The 18,330-nt window shown below is 41.7% G+C and overlaps 1 protein-coding gene across 1 annotated transcript in view; it reads left to right on the forward strand.

Annotated features, from left to right (window-relative positions):
- The window catches only part of FBXL17 (F-box and leucine rich repeat protein 17), a 763,959-nt gene that overhangs the window by 203,337 nt on the left and 542,292 nt on the right, over positions 1-18,330 (forward strand). The window contains exons 5-6 of the mRNA XM_068247434.1: positions 17,992-18,099; positions 18,230-18,325. Coding sequence (XP_068103535.1) covers positions 17,992-18,099; positions 18,230-18,325 — 204 coding nt within the window. The remainder of the gene's footprint in view (positions 1-17,991; positions 18,100-18,229; positions 18,326-18,330) is intronic.

The raw sequence follows: 18,330 nt of genomic DNA on the forward strand, positions 1-18,330 counted from the left end.
CAACCCTTGCCAGTCCCAAGTGAACCATGGACCCATGTGTCCATGGATTTTGTGGGTGAACTTCCCAGGTCTGAGGGCAAGATGGTCATTTGGGTGGTATTGGACAGATTCAGTAAGATGGCTCATTTTGTTCCTTTGAAAGGACTCCCCTCGGCCCAGGAATTGGCTGATCTCTTCATCCAGCACATTTTCCGGCTGCATGGCATTCCGGAAAATATAGTGTCAGATCGGGGAGTTCAATTTGTTTCTAAGTTTTGGAGAGCCTTTTGCCATCAGCTGGATATGGACCTTGCATTCTCATCAGGCTACCACCCACAGACCAATGGCCAGACCGAGAGAGTTAACCAATCCCTAGAACAGTTTCTCAGATGTTATGTTGCAAATGCGCAATCTGATTGGGTGAAGTTTTTACCGTTCGCAGAATTTGCGCACAACAACCTGAAAAGCTCCTCTTCAGGATTTTCCCCATTCCAGGTAGTCTCGGGAAGATTACCTAAGTTTGCTCCATTGCCAGTGGCATCTACTCCATTCCCTGCTCTGGAGGATTGGCAGAGAGCTTTAAAGGAGGTTTGGGGAATGGTTAAGAGGAACCTGGGGAAAGCTTTCCAGACCCAGAAAAAACAGGCAGATTAAAGGCGGTCCGTAGAGTGGAAGTTCTCTCCAGGAGACTTGGTGTGGGTGTCCACTCGACATTTGGCCTTGAAGCAGCTGTCGCCCAAACTGGGTCCTAGATTTATAGGAGCATTCCCAGTGTCCAAGAAAATTAATAATGTCACTTACGCGATTGTATGAGAGGTGTGGGATCATTACATGTGTCTCTATTGAAGCCAGCAGTGCACGTAGATTTCTCTCCCCCCCGTGTTGGTTGATGACCAACCAGAATATGAGATTAAAAGGATTCTGGATTCTCGCTTAGTGCAGAATTCCGTGCAGTATCTGGTCCACTGGAAAGGATATGGTGTGGAGGAAAGAACTTGGGTGCCAGATTCTCGCATGCATGCGGAGGAATTAAAGAAATAATTTCATGACTCACATCTTGGGAAGTCTGGTGGGAAGTGTCCGGAGTCCACTCCTCAGGGGGGTGGGGGGTACTGTAATGGATTGCGGAGACACCGCCGCACGGTCTGGCAGCGGGGCGGCTGTCTCCGCGTTCAGGCCGGCGGTCTCCGCACAGCAGCATGCGTCTGATGTGTCTGAGCCTAGTAGTGCACACAGATGGAGAGCTATGCGCGCGCGTGCTAGGAGGCAGGACCTTTATGCCAACAGGAGAGGGATCAGCTGATCAGGACGATCAGCTGATCCCAGCGTAGTAGGTGATTGGCTAAGTGGGGCTGGGCGGCGCTGAGGAGCGCTGCTCTATATATACTTCTTGCCTGTCAGTTGCCGGTTGTCTGCCGTTGCGAATACTTACGTGTGAGCACTCAGACCAGTCACATCCCACAGTGTGTTAGAACCAGGAGGACCTGGGAATTCACACTTAGCCAGAATACGTTTGTGTTATATGTTAGACCAGTTCCAGGGTGTTGAGACCACGGACCTCACACCCAAGCTTAGGGATACTGTGTCATTGCTGTGTTATACTCTAGACTAGTTCCCGGGTGTTGAGATCAAGGAGCTCACACCCCAGTCTAGGACTCTGTTATATTTATATGTTATGACTATTTGCTCTGTCGACCTTTCTCTTGCATTCTGATTCGGTACCTCTGCATATCTGTCTACCTGTTGCCAGACCCTGCCTGTACCGGTTACCGAATCAGTCTTCTGTCTCTGTACCTCATCTGCTCGTGTGTTGCTGACCTGGCCTGCCCGACTATCCTAGCTGTCACTCCCCCTGAGTGCTCATTCTATCAGTATTAGCAGTGACACCATTCCATCAGGTGTCAGCTGCAACCAGGACTCCCGCTCCTCAGAGACTCCGGCCTGTTAGCAGCCAGTGGTCCCTTCCTCTGGCTGCAGTACAGTTCACCATCTAATACTGTTATCCCTGGTTACCAGGTCCTCACTATCAAGAGATAGTTTCTGCACTGCCCAGGGCCACCTGCCCCTCAGGTGGCTCTTGGTCGAGTCTCTTATATCTCCCGCTCCTCGGGAGATAGCCTCCAGTTCATCAAATACATTTACTCATTAGGTGTCCAGAGGTTAGTCATACTTGTATTATTGGTGATTCTGCAGATCATCCATAATCGAGTATACATCTGTATTGTTGATGATTCTGCAGATCATCAACAATCAGATTCTCTCTGTGTGCTGACACCGATCGTTACAATTTCTCTATCATATTTATATTGAGTCTGATACCCGGTCTTTTCTTATCTAAGGATCTCAGGAAACTGTTAATATGCAATCTGCCCCAAGGATGGATATCATTCCTTCTAATAGGCTAGGGATGCCCAGCTCATAGTCTCCTATTAAGTCCAGTATCCATATTTCACTATCTACTCTGTTAGAGATAAACCAATTTTTTTGTCTACCTGGGGGAAATTCTACGTTTCTCTTAGTCTGACCAGGGGGGAGGTGCCGGCCCTCCTATTCCATTTCAATATTAGGTCATGCAGTATTTTGAGTGTTAGCTTAATAAGAGGGTGTGTAACCCCATGGCTTATAGCCTGAATATTCCACAGGATCCATGTAATTATTCAGTTAAGATCTACTTCCGCCTCATCTGTCATAACCCACAACTTATCTTCAGCACCTACACTCCAATCTATCACTCTTGATATATGAATGCTTTTATAGTAGGTTTCAATGTCTGCTTGAGTATGTCACAATAGATGCAAGCTTTCATGGTTCCATGGTACAGTGTCGGCAGCACTTAATCAGCCCCAAATCAGTACACTCCCACCACCATGCTTGACTGTAGGCAAAACACACTTGTCTTTGTACACCTCACCTGGTTGCTGCAACACATACTTGACACCATCTGAGCCAAATAAGTCTCTCTTGGTCTCATCAGACCACAGGACATGGTTTATTACTCCATGTCCTTAGTTCGCTTGTCTACAGAAAACTGTTTATGGTCTTTCTTCTGCATCATCTATGGAAGAGGCTTGCTTCTGGAATGACAGTCATGCATTACCATTTGATGCAGTGGGTGGCATATGGTCACTGACAGTATTGACAGGCTCACCTCTCACTTCTTCAACCTCTGCAGCAATGCTGATCGCAAATGCATCTTTTTGCAAATGACAACCTTTGGATATGACGCTGAGCACATGCACTCAACCCCTCTGGTTGACCATGACGAGGCCTGTACTGTTTGGAACCTATTCCATGAAACCACTGTATGGTCTTGGCCATGTGCACTCAACTTCCCTGGTTGACTGACAAGGCCTATTCTGAATGAAACATCTCCCGTTAAACCATTATATGGTCTTGGCTACTGTGCTGAAGTTCAGAGTGTTGGCAATATTCTAGAAAGGTCATGATGAAAAGATATAGGCATTTATGCTCATTACAGCCAGATAGCTAGGACATTTTTGTATTGACTCGAGGAAGCTGGTGCGTACCCGTGTAATGCGGTTTCTTATTGTGCTCAAATAAAAACCTATCCAGTTTAGACTGGCCTATTGAGGACAAATGAGACCTGCACTGCCACTCCTCTAAGTGTTTTATTTATATATATATATATATATATATATATATATATCTGTATATACCTTTATATACAGTGCGTGCCCCCACTAAATAGAAAAATAGTGGTGGCTATAGTGCAGATCTCAGATCCAGGTACTCTGGCACTTTATTTGGCCCGAGGAAGTGGGCTTAGAGCCACAAAATGCGTTGCTTGTGCTCATTAAAATTCATATTTATGTGAACTTGTCTTTATTGAATCCAGCCGGTTCACCCGAGTGGAGTCGAGTTTATAGATCTCATCCTGCTTTCAGCAGTTGGTGCCCCTTCTGCAACCTTCCTTTGTTGGTACCCTAATCCTTTTTTCCCATCACATTTATTGTGACATACTGCACGATCGGGCTCCTGTTGCCTCTGTGTTCTTCTTTTTTAGGGTGTTTGGTCACCCTACCTTGCTCTGCTACGAGTTTCCCTGTTGAGCTTTCAGCGGGCAACATGATAGAGTGCGAGAGCAATAACACCAAATATAACACACCTGCTCTCCATTCACATCTGAGACATTGTAAAACTAATGAGTAACATGACCCTGGGTAGGAAAATGCATAATTGGGCAGAATTTTGACATTCTTCACCTAGGGGTTTACTCACTTTTGTTGCCAGTGGTTTAGAGACATTAATGGCTGTGCACTAAGCTATTTTGATGTGACGGCAAATTTACACCATTATACAAACAGTACACTGACCACTTTACATTGTAGCCAAGTGTCATATCTTCAGTGTTGTACTATGAAAAGGAATAAAATATTTACAAAAAGTTATACTTACCTTTGTGAGATAGTTTGTGTTTATCTCATTATGTCACATTGTGTATATAATATCTCTGTTATTAGTACCCCAGTTCCCATAAAGGAAGGGAGTGAATGGGGTGGCTATAAGGTCAGAAAAATGAACTAAATAACCACCTTTTCTCAGTTTAGTCTCTTAATACCCCTTATTTTCTATGGAAAACATTAGATAGATAAGTCATGTGATACGGTTATGGCATCATAGCCTATGTGTTAACATGCTGCTGTGTTGTCTGTGGTTGGATTCTATTTTTTTTCTAGTTAAGAGGAACAACATAGTGATTGCGCAAAAGAATTTGATAAATTATTGGGAAATAGATTAACAAGACAAGTGGCCATACATCTTTCTGAAAGGTGCCACGCGTCCAGACCATTAGTTTCATGCCAACATTCCTCTCATTCACAATAGGCCATGACTTATAAATCTTTTTTGGCTTTATTACATTTGCAAAGCAGGACTAACATCAAGCAAGCCGCAGTGAGTGGAAGTCAATGAAGGTCGAGCAAGCAATGAGATTATTACAGATTTCACAATGAACACTAATGGACTTATTTTAATGTGATTAGTTGTAAATGTCTTTGACCTTGTTCACAAGAGGTCTTGTTTTGTATTTTAATTTTCCTTTCCCTCTTCCCACAATGCATTTAATACAGAAAATTCTTCTGTTTGCTTAGTCAAGATTTATTGTATTGTATTCAATTTCGGATATATAAACATCCCATTGCCTGTGAAGTCTCTATGGAAATTATAGGCCATGACCTTATTTGCTGTGTTACATTTTTGACTGTCATCAGGGTTAATTGATTGCTGACATCTCTGATGATACATTCATGACAGGACTATTAGAACTGGAATATAGTTGCTGCTCTGGAGTGAAAGGAGAAAGTTCTAATGCAGTCAGATTACTGTGCACATAATATTATTTACCATTTATATAGCGTAGACATATTCTGTAGCGCTGTACAGAGTATATTGTCTTGTCACTTCACTGTCCCTCAGATGTGCTCATAATCTAATCCCTTCCTATAGTCATATGTGTATGTATGTATCGTGTAGTGTACCGTAGCCAATTAACTTATTTGTATGTTTTTGATATGTATGGAAGGCCACACATACACGGGGAGAACATACAAACTCTGTGCACATAGTGTGGAGATGAAAGGTCTGCGCTTGCCGCTGGAATCGCCGGTGAGGTGTGCCACCCTGCCGCTAATTGATTTTACACATGGGGAGTGGAAGAGACATGCGGGGGGGGGGGGGGGAGACAAGGCAGGGAGTCCCAGACAATGTGGAGGGTCGGCAGTTTGCATCAGCGGACAATCGTAAGTCGGAGGCTCCCTGGCTTGAAATATAAGACAGAAGGACTGTTACTCTCCATTTTTGGAGGAGAAAAAGTGCGTCTTGTATTCAAAAAAAATATGGTATTTTGTAGTAAATATTTTTCTATAAATGTTTTTAGGTTGAAGAACAAATCGTCTGAGTTTCCATTATTTCTTATGGAGAAATAAGCACATACTTTTAAGTGCCTACATCTTTGAAAAATGTGTGTTTGGGAAGGTGGGGAGAGGAATTAAAAAATCATAATTGGTTGTTGAAAGCATTGCAATGCAAATTACAAAAGAAACTATAGCAGGGATGAGCGAAAGATGCTTAGTGCCCTACAACTACCCCCCCCCCCCCCTTATTTTTTTTTATGGACAATGTTAGGTAAATATTGAGCTAAGTCATGTAATAGCCTGTGTCATCATAGCCTTTTTGTTAACGTGCTTCTGTGTTTTCTGTGGTTTGATTCTAATCTGTTTCTAATCACATAAACACAGTGACTTTGGCTGTATCTCTAGCTTAATTCCACCTTTCTCTGAAAATTAGACCTACCCTGAAAATAAGCCCTAGATGGAATTTTGAGCATGCTTTAAATATAAGCCCTACCCTGAAAATAAGCCCTAGTGGAAGTTAAGTGGAGAAAGAGGCGGCCAACCAGTGGGGACACAGTGGTGCAGTGCCGATTGGGCACCAGTCCTGTCATCCCAGCTCACAGCAAGGTTATCAGTTGTGTGCAGGGATGACAGGGCAGGTGCCTGATCAGTGCAGTAGCATTTCTTCAAATCCAGGAACAGCACAGTACAAAGAAACAGGAAATGTTCTGCTGAGAGACACTTCCTGATAGAAATAAAAGACATCCCCTGAAAATAAGCCACTGTCTTATTTTCTGGGAAACATGGTACATGTTTGAGAAATGTGGGGTAAAATAATGAAAAACGGAGATGAGTGAGTGGGTGCCAAAGATTGTTCTTTTCAGAAGATAACTGAAAAGGAGCTTACGTACTTTGGGTGGACTGTACACATACACTAGTATAACCCCGGAAAATGTCATAATTGGTCACTTTTAGGCATCGGACATCATAGAGTTCAGGTCTGATTTTAGTCATAGAACTGCAATGATAGTTTGATTTAAATGTGATGATTCATACATTTTTTCCAGGATCTTAAAAAGGGAGGAGCGCACACTAACGGTGGCCCCATACCATACAATTTTTTAAATATCTGTTCAATTCAAAAATAGCAATCAATTTTTCTGACTGATTGTAACAATTCAAAAATCTGACCATTGTACTACACACCTATCTTCAATTTTTCCCCAATCATAAATAAAATAATTGAAAGCTCAAAAAAAGTTGATTGGAACTGTACATCAAGTAATTGACAATCCATCACACACCTACAATTCTTGGTAAAGTTGGGTCTGAAATTTCCAACACGTCCAATCTCCAAAAATCGAAGAAAAAAAACCCACTGGAAATCCTATCGGATTTATTGACAAAGAAAAGCGCTCGATTTTTCAGGACAACCGATTGTAATTATCGAATTGGTTAATTGTATGGTGTGTGGCCACTTTTATACTGTAAAAATTGTTTATGCAAGGCATCATTTTGGGTTATCAACATTTTTCTACTTCCAAAAGTACCGTATTTTCTGGCGCATAAGACGACCCCCAAACTTTTCCAGTTAAAATATAGAGTTTGGGATATACTCGCCGTATAAGACTACCCCTCTTCCAACGCACACCAAATAAAAAAAAAATAAGTAAAAAAAAAAAATCATATATTGGTGCTATGTAGGAACAGATACTGGTTCTGTACTGTATGTGGTACCCAGTATATAACAGTATATAAGCGATTGACTGGTTTGATTGGTCAACTCTCCCTAAGTGGATTGGTCAGCCGTCCCTGTCTCCCTGTTTATCAGAGCAGTATGGAGGAATACATTGCACTGTGCCCATAAAACACACCTCTTTCACCTGTCTAGCCCACCCGTGTATCCTATAGGATAGGGTTTATCACCCGGCATCAATGACACCCGGCGTATAAGACGACCCCTGACTTTTCAGAAGATTTTCAAGGGTTAAAAAGTAGTCTTATACGCCAGAATATTCAGTACTTTCTAGTGATAGCCAGGTGTAGCATTACTGGTTGGTCTCTATCTTGTGCTTCAAACTCTAAAAGAAAGTATTCGATGGTTAGAATCATTTTTGCGGTTCATGCTCATTATTAAACTCCTCATGTCACATTAAGCATTACATTGTCCTCTTGTACTGATTATCACATATTTTGCCATTGACCTAAGAGTGGCTAGATGCCAGAGTACAAAGAAACCAGAACAGTCACAGAGAGTAGCAGGAAGCAGGAGTTGGAGCTGCAATAAAGCAGCACAACGTAAGCGAGTGCCTACTTAGTTTCCCTCATTACTGATGTTTCAAAGCAATGTCTTAATTGGAGAGGTGTACTTCTGTATTCAGACCACTTATAGCTCATTGTAGCAACAAATCTATGCATGCTCAAATATTCCTCCGCGGACGTCAAGTGTTTAATACATCTGCACTGTAATTGGCAAAATGTATGACCATTTTCTAGTGGAATAAAAACAGCCGTTGTAATATGGTTTTGCTCATTATTGCTCTTTAGATGCATAACCATAAATTCTGCTTACTGTCATTTGGCATGTTAATGATGCTTTTGTTTTTATTACATTCTCTCCTATTTGTCTCTATAACTAGCAAAACAAATGTTTTATTTGCTTTCTAATGGGTACCAGATATCTGTCAGAGGGAAGACAAGCAGCCCCGTGCTTGCCAATTCAGTACTTATTGTTGTAGAGCACCAGGTAGTGTACATAGTAAAGTACTGTAGCCGATAGTGCTTTCAATGAATATTACTTTTAGAATGAACTCCACCCAGCATTAAAAAAGTCCCTACTGGATTTTAAAACACTTTTAACCATTACACCATCAGCCACCGTCAGTTGGCTGATGGTGTAATGGTTAAGGGCTCCTCCTCTGACACAGGAGACCAGGGTTCGAATCTCGGCTCTGCCTGTTCAGTAAGCCAGCACTAATTCAGTAGGAGACCTTTGGCAAGTCTCCCTTACACTGCTACTGCCAATAGAGCGCGCCCTAGTGGCTGCTGCTCTGCTCTGGCGCTTTGAGTCCGCAAGGAGAAAAGCGCAATATAAATGTTATTTGTCTTGTCTTGTCTTGTCTTTCTAGACTTGTTAATTACCTGTATTTTTATACCATTCCTGTGATCCTTTGATGATGATGATTTTATATCACTTTATCATTGTCTTGTAATAATTCCTATTTGACCTTCCAATTCAAGATTTCTGAGACATTTGTCTAAAGCAGGCATGTCCAAAGTCTGGCCTGCAGAGGAAATGATGCCTGCCAAACCTTTTCTGGTGGCTGCCAAAGCTGTCTACAGATGTTATTTCAGTGCGGCCCGGAGACCGTAGGTTTGGTGCCGCATGCAGGGACCACCTTGTGTTGACGCCTTGCCTTCCCCTTTGTCCGTCTGTAGGTTATCAGCCACCACTGTAGCAGTAGCAGCCACTGATTAGCAGCTGCCATTGTGCCAGCAGCAGTAACAGCTGTCACTGTGCTAACTGCACACGGTATAAGGGTTATTTCCCATGGAAATTTTTTATTTGACCAAATGTCACAGGCATAGTGTACCTAAGGCAATCAGCAAAAATTGTGTTCAATTTGGCTAGTTCCGCCCCCTAGCACTCTCAAGAAAAGTGATATATAATTTTGACTGTTCTTTTTCACCTACTTTTTGGTACTTTTTCAATAGATGAAACAATATTGTAACAGAGGATGAAAAATTATCTCCCAGGAGAAAAAGGAAATTAAATAAAGACCTGAATCTCACACCTGAAACCAGCATGTTGCATCATCTAGTGCCGGGCCGCACTCACTTGCCTCGACTATTTTTTGTGCCAGGCCCCTTCCTTTGTCAGGTCCATCTTTTGTTGTGCTTGGCTCCACCGCCGAACCAGCATATTGATACTCTGACCCTTCCAGCCAAAAAATCGGGTGCTAGACTGGCATGTTTGTTCAGATCTGCATGTTTTTTCAGGGTCTGTGGCATAAAGTATTAGTGGCCAGATCAGCAAGACAGCCAGACAACTTGCATTGTTTAAAAATAAGTAAAATGTCAACGTCCTTATCCCTCTTACATTAGGTTTCCTCCTGATCCATTTAGGGTTTCAAAAGTTTCCCTTTGATCCCATTCTGTCTTACAAAATGTTAATGTTTATTACCTATGCTTCACAAAATATTACCCCCCCCCCCCCCCCCTTAGGGCCCTTTTCCATTAATAAAGTGATGCCAATGCAGCTACCTCGCCACATCGCATCACTTCCGCTTGCGTCACTTGCGCAGCTCCCAATGCAGAAGTGTATGGAGGGGGCGGCTGTGTGCGGATGACGCCATGCGAGAATCTTCAGCATGCTGCAGATTTCTCGGATCGCTCCGCACGGAATGCACGCAGTGGAAACTGTTCAATTGCCATGCATTGGTTACAGGACACCCGCTATGTAGCCGCATCACAACGCATATAATGGAAAAGGGCCCTTAAAGAAAACCTTTAATGAGAAAAACCTCCCCTGGAGGGTACTCACCTCAGGTAGGGGAAGCCTCCGGATCCTATTGAGGCTTCCCCCATCCTCTTCGGTCCCACGGCGGAGAAGAAAAAGCTCCCAGAACAGCGGGGATGTCAATATTTACCTTCCCGGCTCCAGCGCAGGCGCAGTGTCGGCTCTCCGCTCGGAGATAGGCGTAAATAGCCGATCGCTGTCGTCCCGTTCTACTGCGCAGGCTTTGATGGGAGATTGTTACTAAACATCAGTGAATACATTGTTTGCCACATTGTTCTCATGGAGTTATGTATTTCTATGTGAACACCAGCACATTCCAGACAGTAATACTGAATAAGCAATTTTTTACTAAATTAAGCAAATTTCACAATTGCAGTTTGACAGTGACAATCCAATTAGGCATAAAATGGCAAAAAAGATAGTTACTAAATAAATGGCAACCAAAGTTCACCACATCAAATCCATGTGTCTTCTAAACTGGCTGGTTCTCATGGAGTTAAGCTTTAAAATGTCTTCTTATTATTAATGTAAAGTGATGTGGTATAGCTTATGTCTGTTCTATTTATACATGGATGTCACTGACACGTGCACTGTAGACAGGGAGCAATGTATTACTTATGTCCTCTTGTCTTTAGAATGAATGTGGGGACGCTATGTAACTGTTCTGTTCTATTGATTAAACCATTGTGTGGTGATTACAAGCTAGCTGTACTAGTCTTGACAGTCTGTAATGTTCTGTTATGGATTTTGTTAATGCACAAAGTTCATGCTCAGTGTGTACTATCATCCATGCAAGATGATGCTCATACACTATATTTAGAAACAAAATATGGCAAAGAACTCTCAGTGATAAAGACTGAGACATTATGGAGACATTTTAACTGTAGGTCAGATAGGGTTATGAGCAGGTCGTAACACTGAACAGAGTTTAAAGGATAGTCCCTTAATGCATTCAATAAATACATTCCCTAAGTTGCATCAGTTTTTACAATTCATTTTTAATCACATGTTCCTCCTCGCTTTTTGTCCACTTTGGAACATCACTTTAGAAATGCTGTTCCTGTATGTGTGTCTTGACCTAAATTTGTGACGTGCTTCCTAGAAGGTATTTCTCCATACTCTGACATACCAAAGATAACCAACTTGTCCTAAACAGATGGCTGTATTATCTTTGGATCTGGAGCGGACTTTCTAACAATCTCTCTGACCAGTTTGCAAACATTAGTCTTAATTCTGACTACAGGGTTTTAACGCTACTCAGATCTCAGATGTTTTCCTGCTGATAACTGATAAACGCTAGCCAACTACTCAATTAAGAAAAAGGAAATAATGTTGGATAGGCCACACACTAAAGGTGGTCATGCATGTGGCATTTTTGCGGTCAATTGGCCATCCAGTTCGATGATTTGTATCTAATCCGTTGAAAATCAGAACTACAATAAGCATGCCCGATTGATGATTCGACTGATTTCGGGGCGAAATTGGTCGAATGTACCAATCGCACATGCTGGGAAATCTCAGGCTGATGTGGTTGATCGGGTTCATGGTGGTAACCGTGTGTAATATTGGGATGAGCGATGAAACCCCTGCCTGTTGTCCTCTCAAATGTTAAATGTGCCCATGCATTAAAATACTTCAACTATCCGCTGTTGCTGGCCGCTAATGTCCAGCTGCTTCTGCATTCGCATCCCACCTTGCACATGTGTGACTTCACACATGCTCCCCAGGTGCTATACGTTTGGCAGCCACGTGGTACCAATGCGGAAGAAGCTGGACACTAGCAGAGGGCAATGGCGGACAAGTAAAGTATTTTTATGCACGGGCACTGGGGGGCACATAAAACTTTTGGAGGGCAGCAGTGAATTGAGGCCTAATCACAAAATATTTTAATTGATTGGGAACACCCTGTGGAATATGGGCAGCCAACAGATCTCGCTTTGATCAGAGAGAGAACCGTCTCTTGGTCGATCTGCCTATACATTGCTAGATGTATGGGCACCCTTAGATAGGGAGAGGAATGTATATAAAGAAGCTCCCTAGAATGGAAGATGAAGAGAATAGTAAATAGATCTGAATAGAGGGCCGTCACAGATGCCCTATACTCTACTTGGAGTAAAAAGGAACAGATGGACTTTTGAAGATAATAATACATTACAAACATTATTTCTTTTTAGTTCCCTGTCCAGTCAATGACAGTTTGTGGAATTCTCCTTTGAGAAGATGTGTTCCTGTTAACCACTCTTGTTACTGGCTACAAGGGGCCTCTGTTTGAAGAGTCACTAAACAAGTCATTATCACATTGGTAAAAGACGAGGAATATGTACTTGGGTATTTGGCATGTATGATTGTGAATACCAACATACTTCTTAGGTTGGCTGAATCTACACAAAAAGCAGCTAACAGGCTTTCTTTCAACTTGAGCACCACAGGGATCTGTGTAATATGCAGTTTTTGCAGCACTTTGTACTATACGAATTCTGCCTCACTTTATACTTGTGTTTACATATCCTCCTGGAGCTTCAGGTGTGATAGTCAGATGACCCTCGGCTTTTCCTATTCTCCCATATGCTATTATTGTAGTAGGATAATCATGAGTGCTGGATAAGCAGTGGAATGATTCTGCAAAATGTGTGAGGCCTAGTTTAACTCTAATGAAACTAATGTGGAGTAGCTGAGCTTTTGTGGACTGAGTGATTAACTTAAAGAAGTATTTAACAGAGAACTCCTTGAAGTTTCATTAGATTGGAAACTAGAAATTACATTTCTAATTCATACTTTTTTTTATATTTTTTGGCCATCATAAGTTATTAGCTATAACATCTGCAACATCCTCAGCTAGCTTCTTTGACTCGTGCTATTTGACAAAGTCATACATGTGAATGAAGAGGTCCAAAGAAAAAAGTGTTATGTTTAAAGACCCTGGAATGGCTGGCCTCTATTTGGAGAAAAACAAATTGTCATTGTTACCATAGCATGGGTGTTGCATAGAATGTTTATATCAATCTTTTAAAATCAATTATAATAATAGAGACATAGATACACTTAAATATACACTGTGACAACATATAGTAGAAAGTAATACAGGAATTCCCAATTGTGAATAAATTATGCCTGGAATGTGTACTGGTTAAGGGCTCTACCTCTGACACAGAAGACCAGGGTTTGAATCTCTACTTTTCCTGTTCAGTAAGCCAGCACCTATTCAGTAAGGAGACCTTAGGCAAGACTCCCTAACACGGTTTCTGCCAATGGAGCATGTCCTAGTGGCTGCAGCTCTGACGCTTTAACCACTTCAGGACGAGCAATTTTCACATATCAGTGCTGATCCCATTCATTCACCAATAACTTTATTGCTACTTATCACTCCTAAATGATCTATATATTGTTTTTTTCAGGACAAATTAGGCTTTTAGTGGGTAATAATTTTCTTTAGTAATTACCTTATTTTCTATGCATTTTAAAGGGAAAATAAGGGGAAAAAAACACTTCTCCATTTACATCCAGTTTAGCTTTACAATAAACAGTGCTTAGGGCCCGTTCAGACTGCACGCGTTTTCCAGCCGCGTTTTGGAAACGCATGCGGGAGGCCGACACGCACGACATCAGACAGTGCATAGAGTGCACTGTCTGATGTTCACACTGCATGCGTTCCGGACCTGTGCGGTCCGGGAACGCATGCTGCATGCAGATTTTGCAAAAACGCGTGGCTGTCCCATTCACTTTTCAGTGATGGGATCAGCCACGCAACGCATACAAACGCGGATGGCGTGCGTTCGCATGCGTTGCGTTCCGCATGCATGGCCGTCCGAGTTTGTAATGTGAACGGCCCCAAACCCACACATTTTATTTGATTATCCATCCTGGTTGAAACAACTTTTAGATTATGTTCCTAGTACAATGTATGGTGACAATATTGTATTTGGAACTAAAGGTGTCTATTTTCTGTTTTTTGTTTTCTCATTGTACACTATCAATTACAAGACATTATTTGCAAAATATACCCTCATGGCATACATATTTAAAAAGCCAAGTTCCTAAGGTAAAAATATGTTTTTTTCTTTTATATTCTGTAACTTTGTTTTAATTTTTAATTTGGTACAAAATATGCAAAGATTTAATTGCTTTTGATTCAGTTTGTGACTAAAAATAATACACTAGACATGGTCCTCAACCTTTAAAACTCTTAAACTTTATTCTACTACCGATCATGGTTAAAATGTTACCACATATATCTCTTGTAGTTTTCCTACAACTTTCCCAAGTGTGTTTAAAATTTTGAAATAGACTTTTTCTGCTTTGATAGCGTTTGTCCCTACCTATATTTATGTGACATGGATCCAAGCTTTAAGAAGCTCCAAAATGTATTCTACAACTTGTCACGGTGAAAATGATACCACATGTGCCACATTTATTAACAAACTGGTAGAGCACTCTCCACAAATACATATGATGTATATATACGTCATGTTGTCATGAAGTGGTTAAGTCTGCCAGGAGGAAAGCACAATATAAATGTTCTGTGTCTTATCTTGTCTATCGTGGTTTTAGCAACAGAAACACTTTCTATAGCTATATATTGCTGTATATTGGTATGTAACCCCACCCTCCCAGTGATGATTAGTCTAGGCTATTTAGTTATGTAGCCTTTTCCTCCCAGTGCACTCTGGGAGACAAGGTATTGTTTCTGCTGACTTAAAAATATTCTGCAGTCAGAATAAAAATCGGTTTAAAAGCACTACATACAGTTGATAAACAAGTACCGTATATACTCGCATACAAGCCGAATTTTTGACCCCCAAAAAGGGGGTCAAAAGTTGGGGGGTCGGCTTGTATGCGATTCTCTATTGTGGTGGTGGTGGTCCGCGGCGCCCCCCGCCCGCTCGCTTCCTCCCTCCCGCTCGCTCCCTCCCTCCGCGGCCGCCGCTGCTATTACCGCTTCAGCCGGCGGCCGCTTCCTCTACTGCGGGTGCCCCTCTCGCTCTGCTCGCCGTGTATCACAGCAGCGCGCCCGGTGCTGCTGCTGTGACGAGGCAGGAGAGAGCGGTTCCCCTGGTAACGGCGTCGCTGGCTAAACTGGGCACTATACTTGCTATACTGGACACTTTACTGGCTATACTGGACACTTTACTGGCTATACTGGGCAGTTTACTAGCTATAATGGGCATTATACTGGCTATACTGGGCACTATACTTGCTATACTGGACACTTTACTGGCTATACTGGGCAGTTTACTAGCTATGCTATACTGGGCACCATACTGGCTAAACTGGGCACTATACTTGCTATACTGGACGCTATACTGGGAAGTTTACTAGCTATACTGGGCATTATACTGGCTATACTGGGTACTATACTGGCTAAACTGGGCACTATACTTGCTATACTGGACACTTTACTGGCTATACTGGGGGATCACGCGGCCTGCACCAATCCAGCATTTCCTACCCCCGGCTTATATGGGGGTCAATCGTTTTTCCCTGGTTATTTAGGTAAAAGTTGGGGGGGCGGATTATATGCGGGTCAGCTTATATGCGAGTATATACGGTATATTAAAGTTCATCAAAGTACTGCATACAAATTGTAAGCAAACGTCATGAAAGTTCATCACATGTGCAAACATCAAATTATGGCTGAATAAATTAATTAATTCCAATATTCTGGGACAGTCACTACTAGGGATCAAACCCCCCCCCCTTTTTGTCCCCACTCCCCGGATATAGTTGCCTGTATGGGCCCATTTAGGCGTCTGAGGTATTGGCCACCTCCCAGCCACTCGATCAGACTTCCATTTGACGTGCATGGATTAGGCTTCTTCACATCCCGATACAGTCCGGTTTCCAGCAAGCATATCATCCAAAAAGAGACAAAACGCTAGCATCGCGTACAAATATCTAGTTTATCTTAAAAACATAGTTCGCATATAGCAGTAAATTGCCATCTGGCACATATCAAAAAAGTTAAAATTGTATACATTCAAAGCAGTAACACCAATGCACAGCGGTAGGTGTATAAGTCCCAGGCTGGGCCTGACAAGGTTCTGCGCAGTATAGATGTGCTAAAAAAAAAAAAAACCTGCCCCGCAGTGTGATATCACGTCAAATGGGTATCTGATCGAGTGGCTGTGAGGTGGCCAATACCTCAGACGCCTAAATGGGCCCATACAGGCAACTATATCCGGTGAGTGGGGACAAGAAGGGGGAGGGGGGGGTTGATTCCTAGTAGTGACTGTCCCAGAATATTGGAATTAATTTATTTATCCAGCCATAATTTGATGTTTGCACATGTGATGAACTTTCATGATGTTTGCTTACAATTTGTATGCAGTACTGATGAACTTTAATATACTTGTTTATCAACTGTATGTAGCGCTTTGAAAACCCATTTTTATTCTGATTGTTAGCTTGCACACAGCCGGGTAGCGCTCTACACTACTACTTGTTTATGATATTGTGTATTTCTGTAATTGGTTGAGCGCTAGTCTATTGTGATTATTGATAAACGTTCTGCAGTGACACACGTGGCAAGCAGTGATGTAAAGATGGAAATCCTTGTAGGGAAAGATTTAAAAACAGGAAAACATTGACTAATTAATTTTTAACAGAATATTTAAAATAAAATAAAATTGTATTCATATGTTACTGTAGTGAATATGACATAATGAAGACAATAGCTTATTGTTTAAAATAGGTTATTAGATTATAGATGATTTAGTCATTGTTTGCCCAAAATCTTTCCTGAAAATTCTGAAATGTATCACTGGTGTTGACATCTTTAGTTCTGCCAGATGAGCTATATGGAATGTTCATTACTGAGAATTCTATGTACAGAGGGAGATATTGCTTGCTTGGCAGTTGGAAAAAGCTGTTATTTCCCACAATGCAACCAGGCTCACAGACAGAAAACTGTCAGGACCTTGGTCATGACATCACACTGTGGAAAGGGGTTCACCACAATATCAGCCATACAGTGCTCGTGGTGATCTATTCAAGAAATGGTAAATATTTCTTATGGGAAAGGGGGTATTAGCTACGGATTGGAATGAAGTTAAGTCCTTGCTTAAAGTTCCTCTTTACGTTATATTTATTTCATATAAGTTCCTCTTAAAATTGTTTGTAAGAATAGGTATGTTTTGGAGAATACTGTTATATATGTTACTGTTATATATGGAGAATACTGTAATATCAGCCATTTCAGTTCATTTGTCTGATCATTTTGTAACCCCTTTCTTTCATGTCAGCATATGTACAAGTACTTTTACTACCATGTTGTGTTTTAAATATGCTGAACTCATGTGAGCAAAGCAGTAAACACTCATATAGCACAGGTTTGCTGCCCGATTACTTTGTCCCATCTAGATTTATATATCAAATAATGTACAATCCTGGAGTTCATATCTTGGCAGTACAATGACTGACATGATAATTTACTTTTCTATAATTAAACAGAAGTATCCTCTATTTTTCTTCTCTCTCCGCTGTCTTATTGTTCCTAACATGGTGATCCTGAGGAGAAAAGCAAGTGTTTATAGGTGTATAACAAGTATACAGTGTGGGTGGGTGGATTTTTGACTGATCATTTGATCTGTTAGTTAATGTCATTCATCTTGTTCTTTCTTTCTGTCTTTGTTTTGTACTTTTCAGGTGACAGACAGGTCAGTGGAAGCCTTTGCTAAACACTGTCCTGAACTGCAGTATGTTGGATTCATGGGCTGTCCTGTCACCTCTCAAGGAGTTATCCACATTACCAGAGTAAGTGAGGAAATGAATTCACCGAATCTATAAACCCAAAACTGGGATGTATTGTTAAACCAAGTACTGTATGTAGCAACTGCCACTATTTTGTTTACAGTTTGCTTTTTTGTTCTCTCTTTATTCTAAGCTTAGACACCTGTACAGCCTTGACTTGCGACAGATTGATGAACTGGACAGCGAGACTGTGATGGAGATAGTAAAGAAGTGTCCGAATCTTACATCACTAAA

This window comes from Hyperolius riggenbachi, chromosome 1 (assembly GCF_040937935.1).
Source record: "Hyperolius riggenbachi isolate aHypRig1 chromosome 1, aHypRig1.pri, whole genome shotgun sequence".
Taxonomy (NCBI): domain Eukaryota; kingdom Metazoa; phylum Chordata; class Amphibia; order Anura; family Hyperoliidae; genus Hyperolius; species Hyperolius riggenbachi.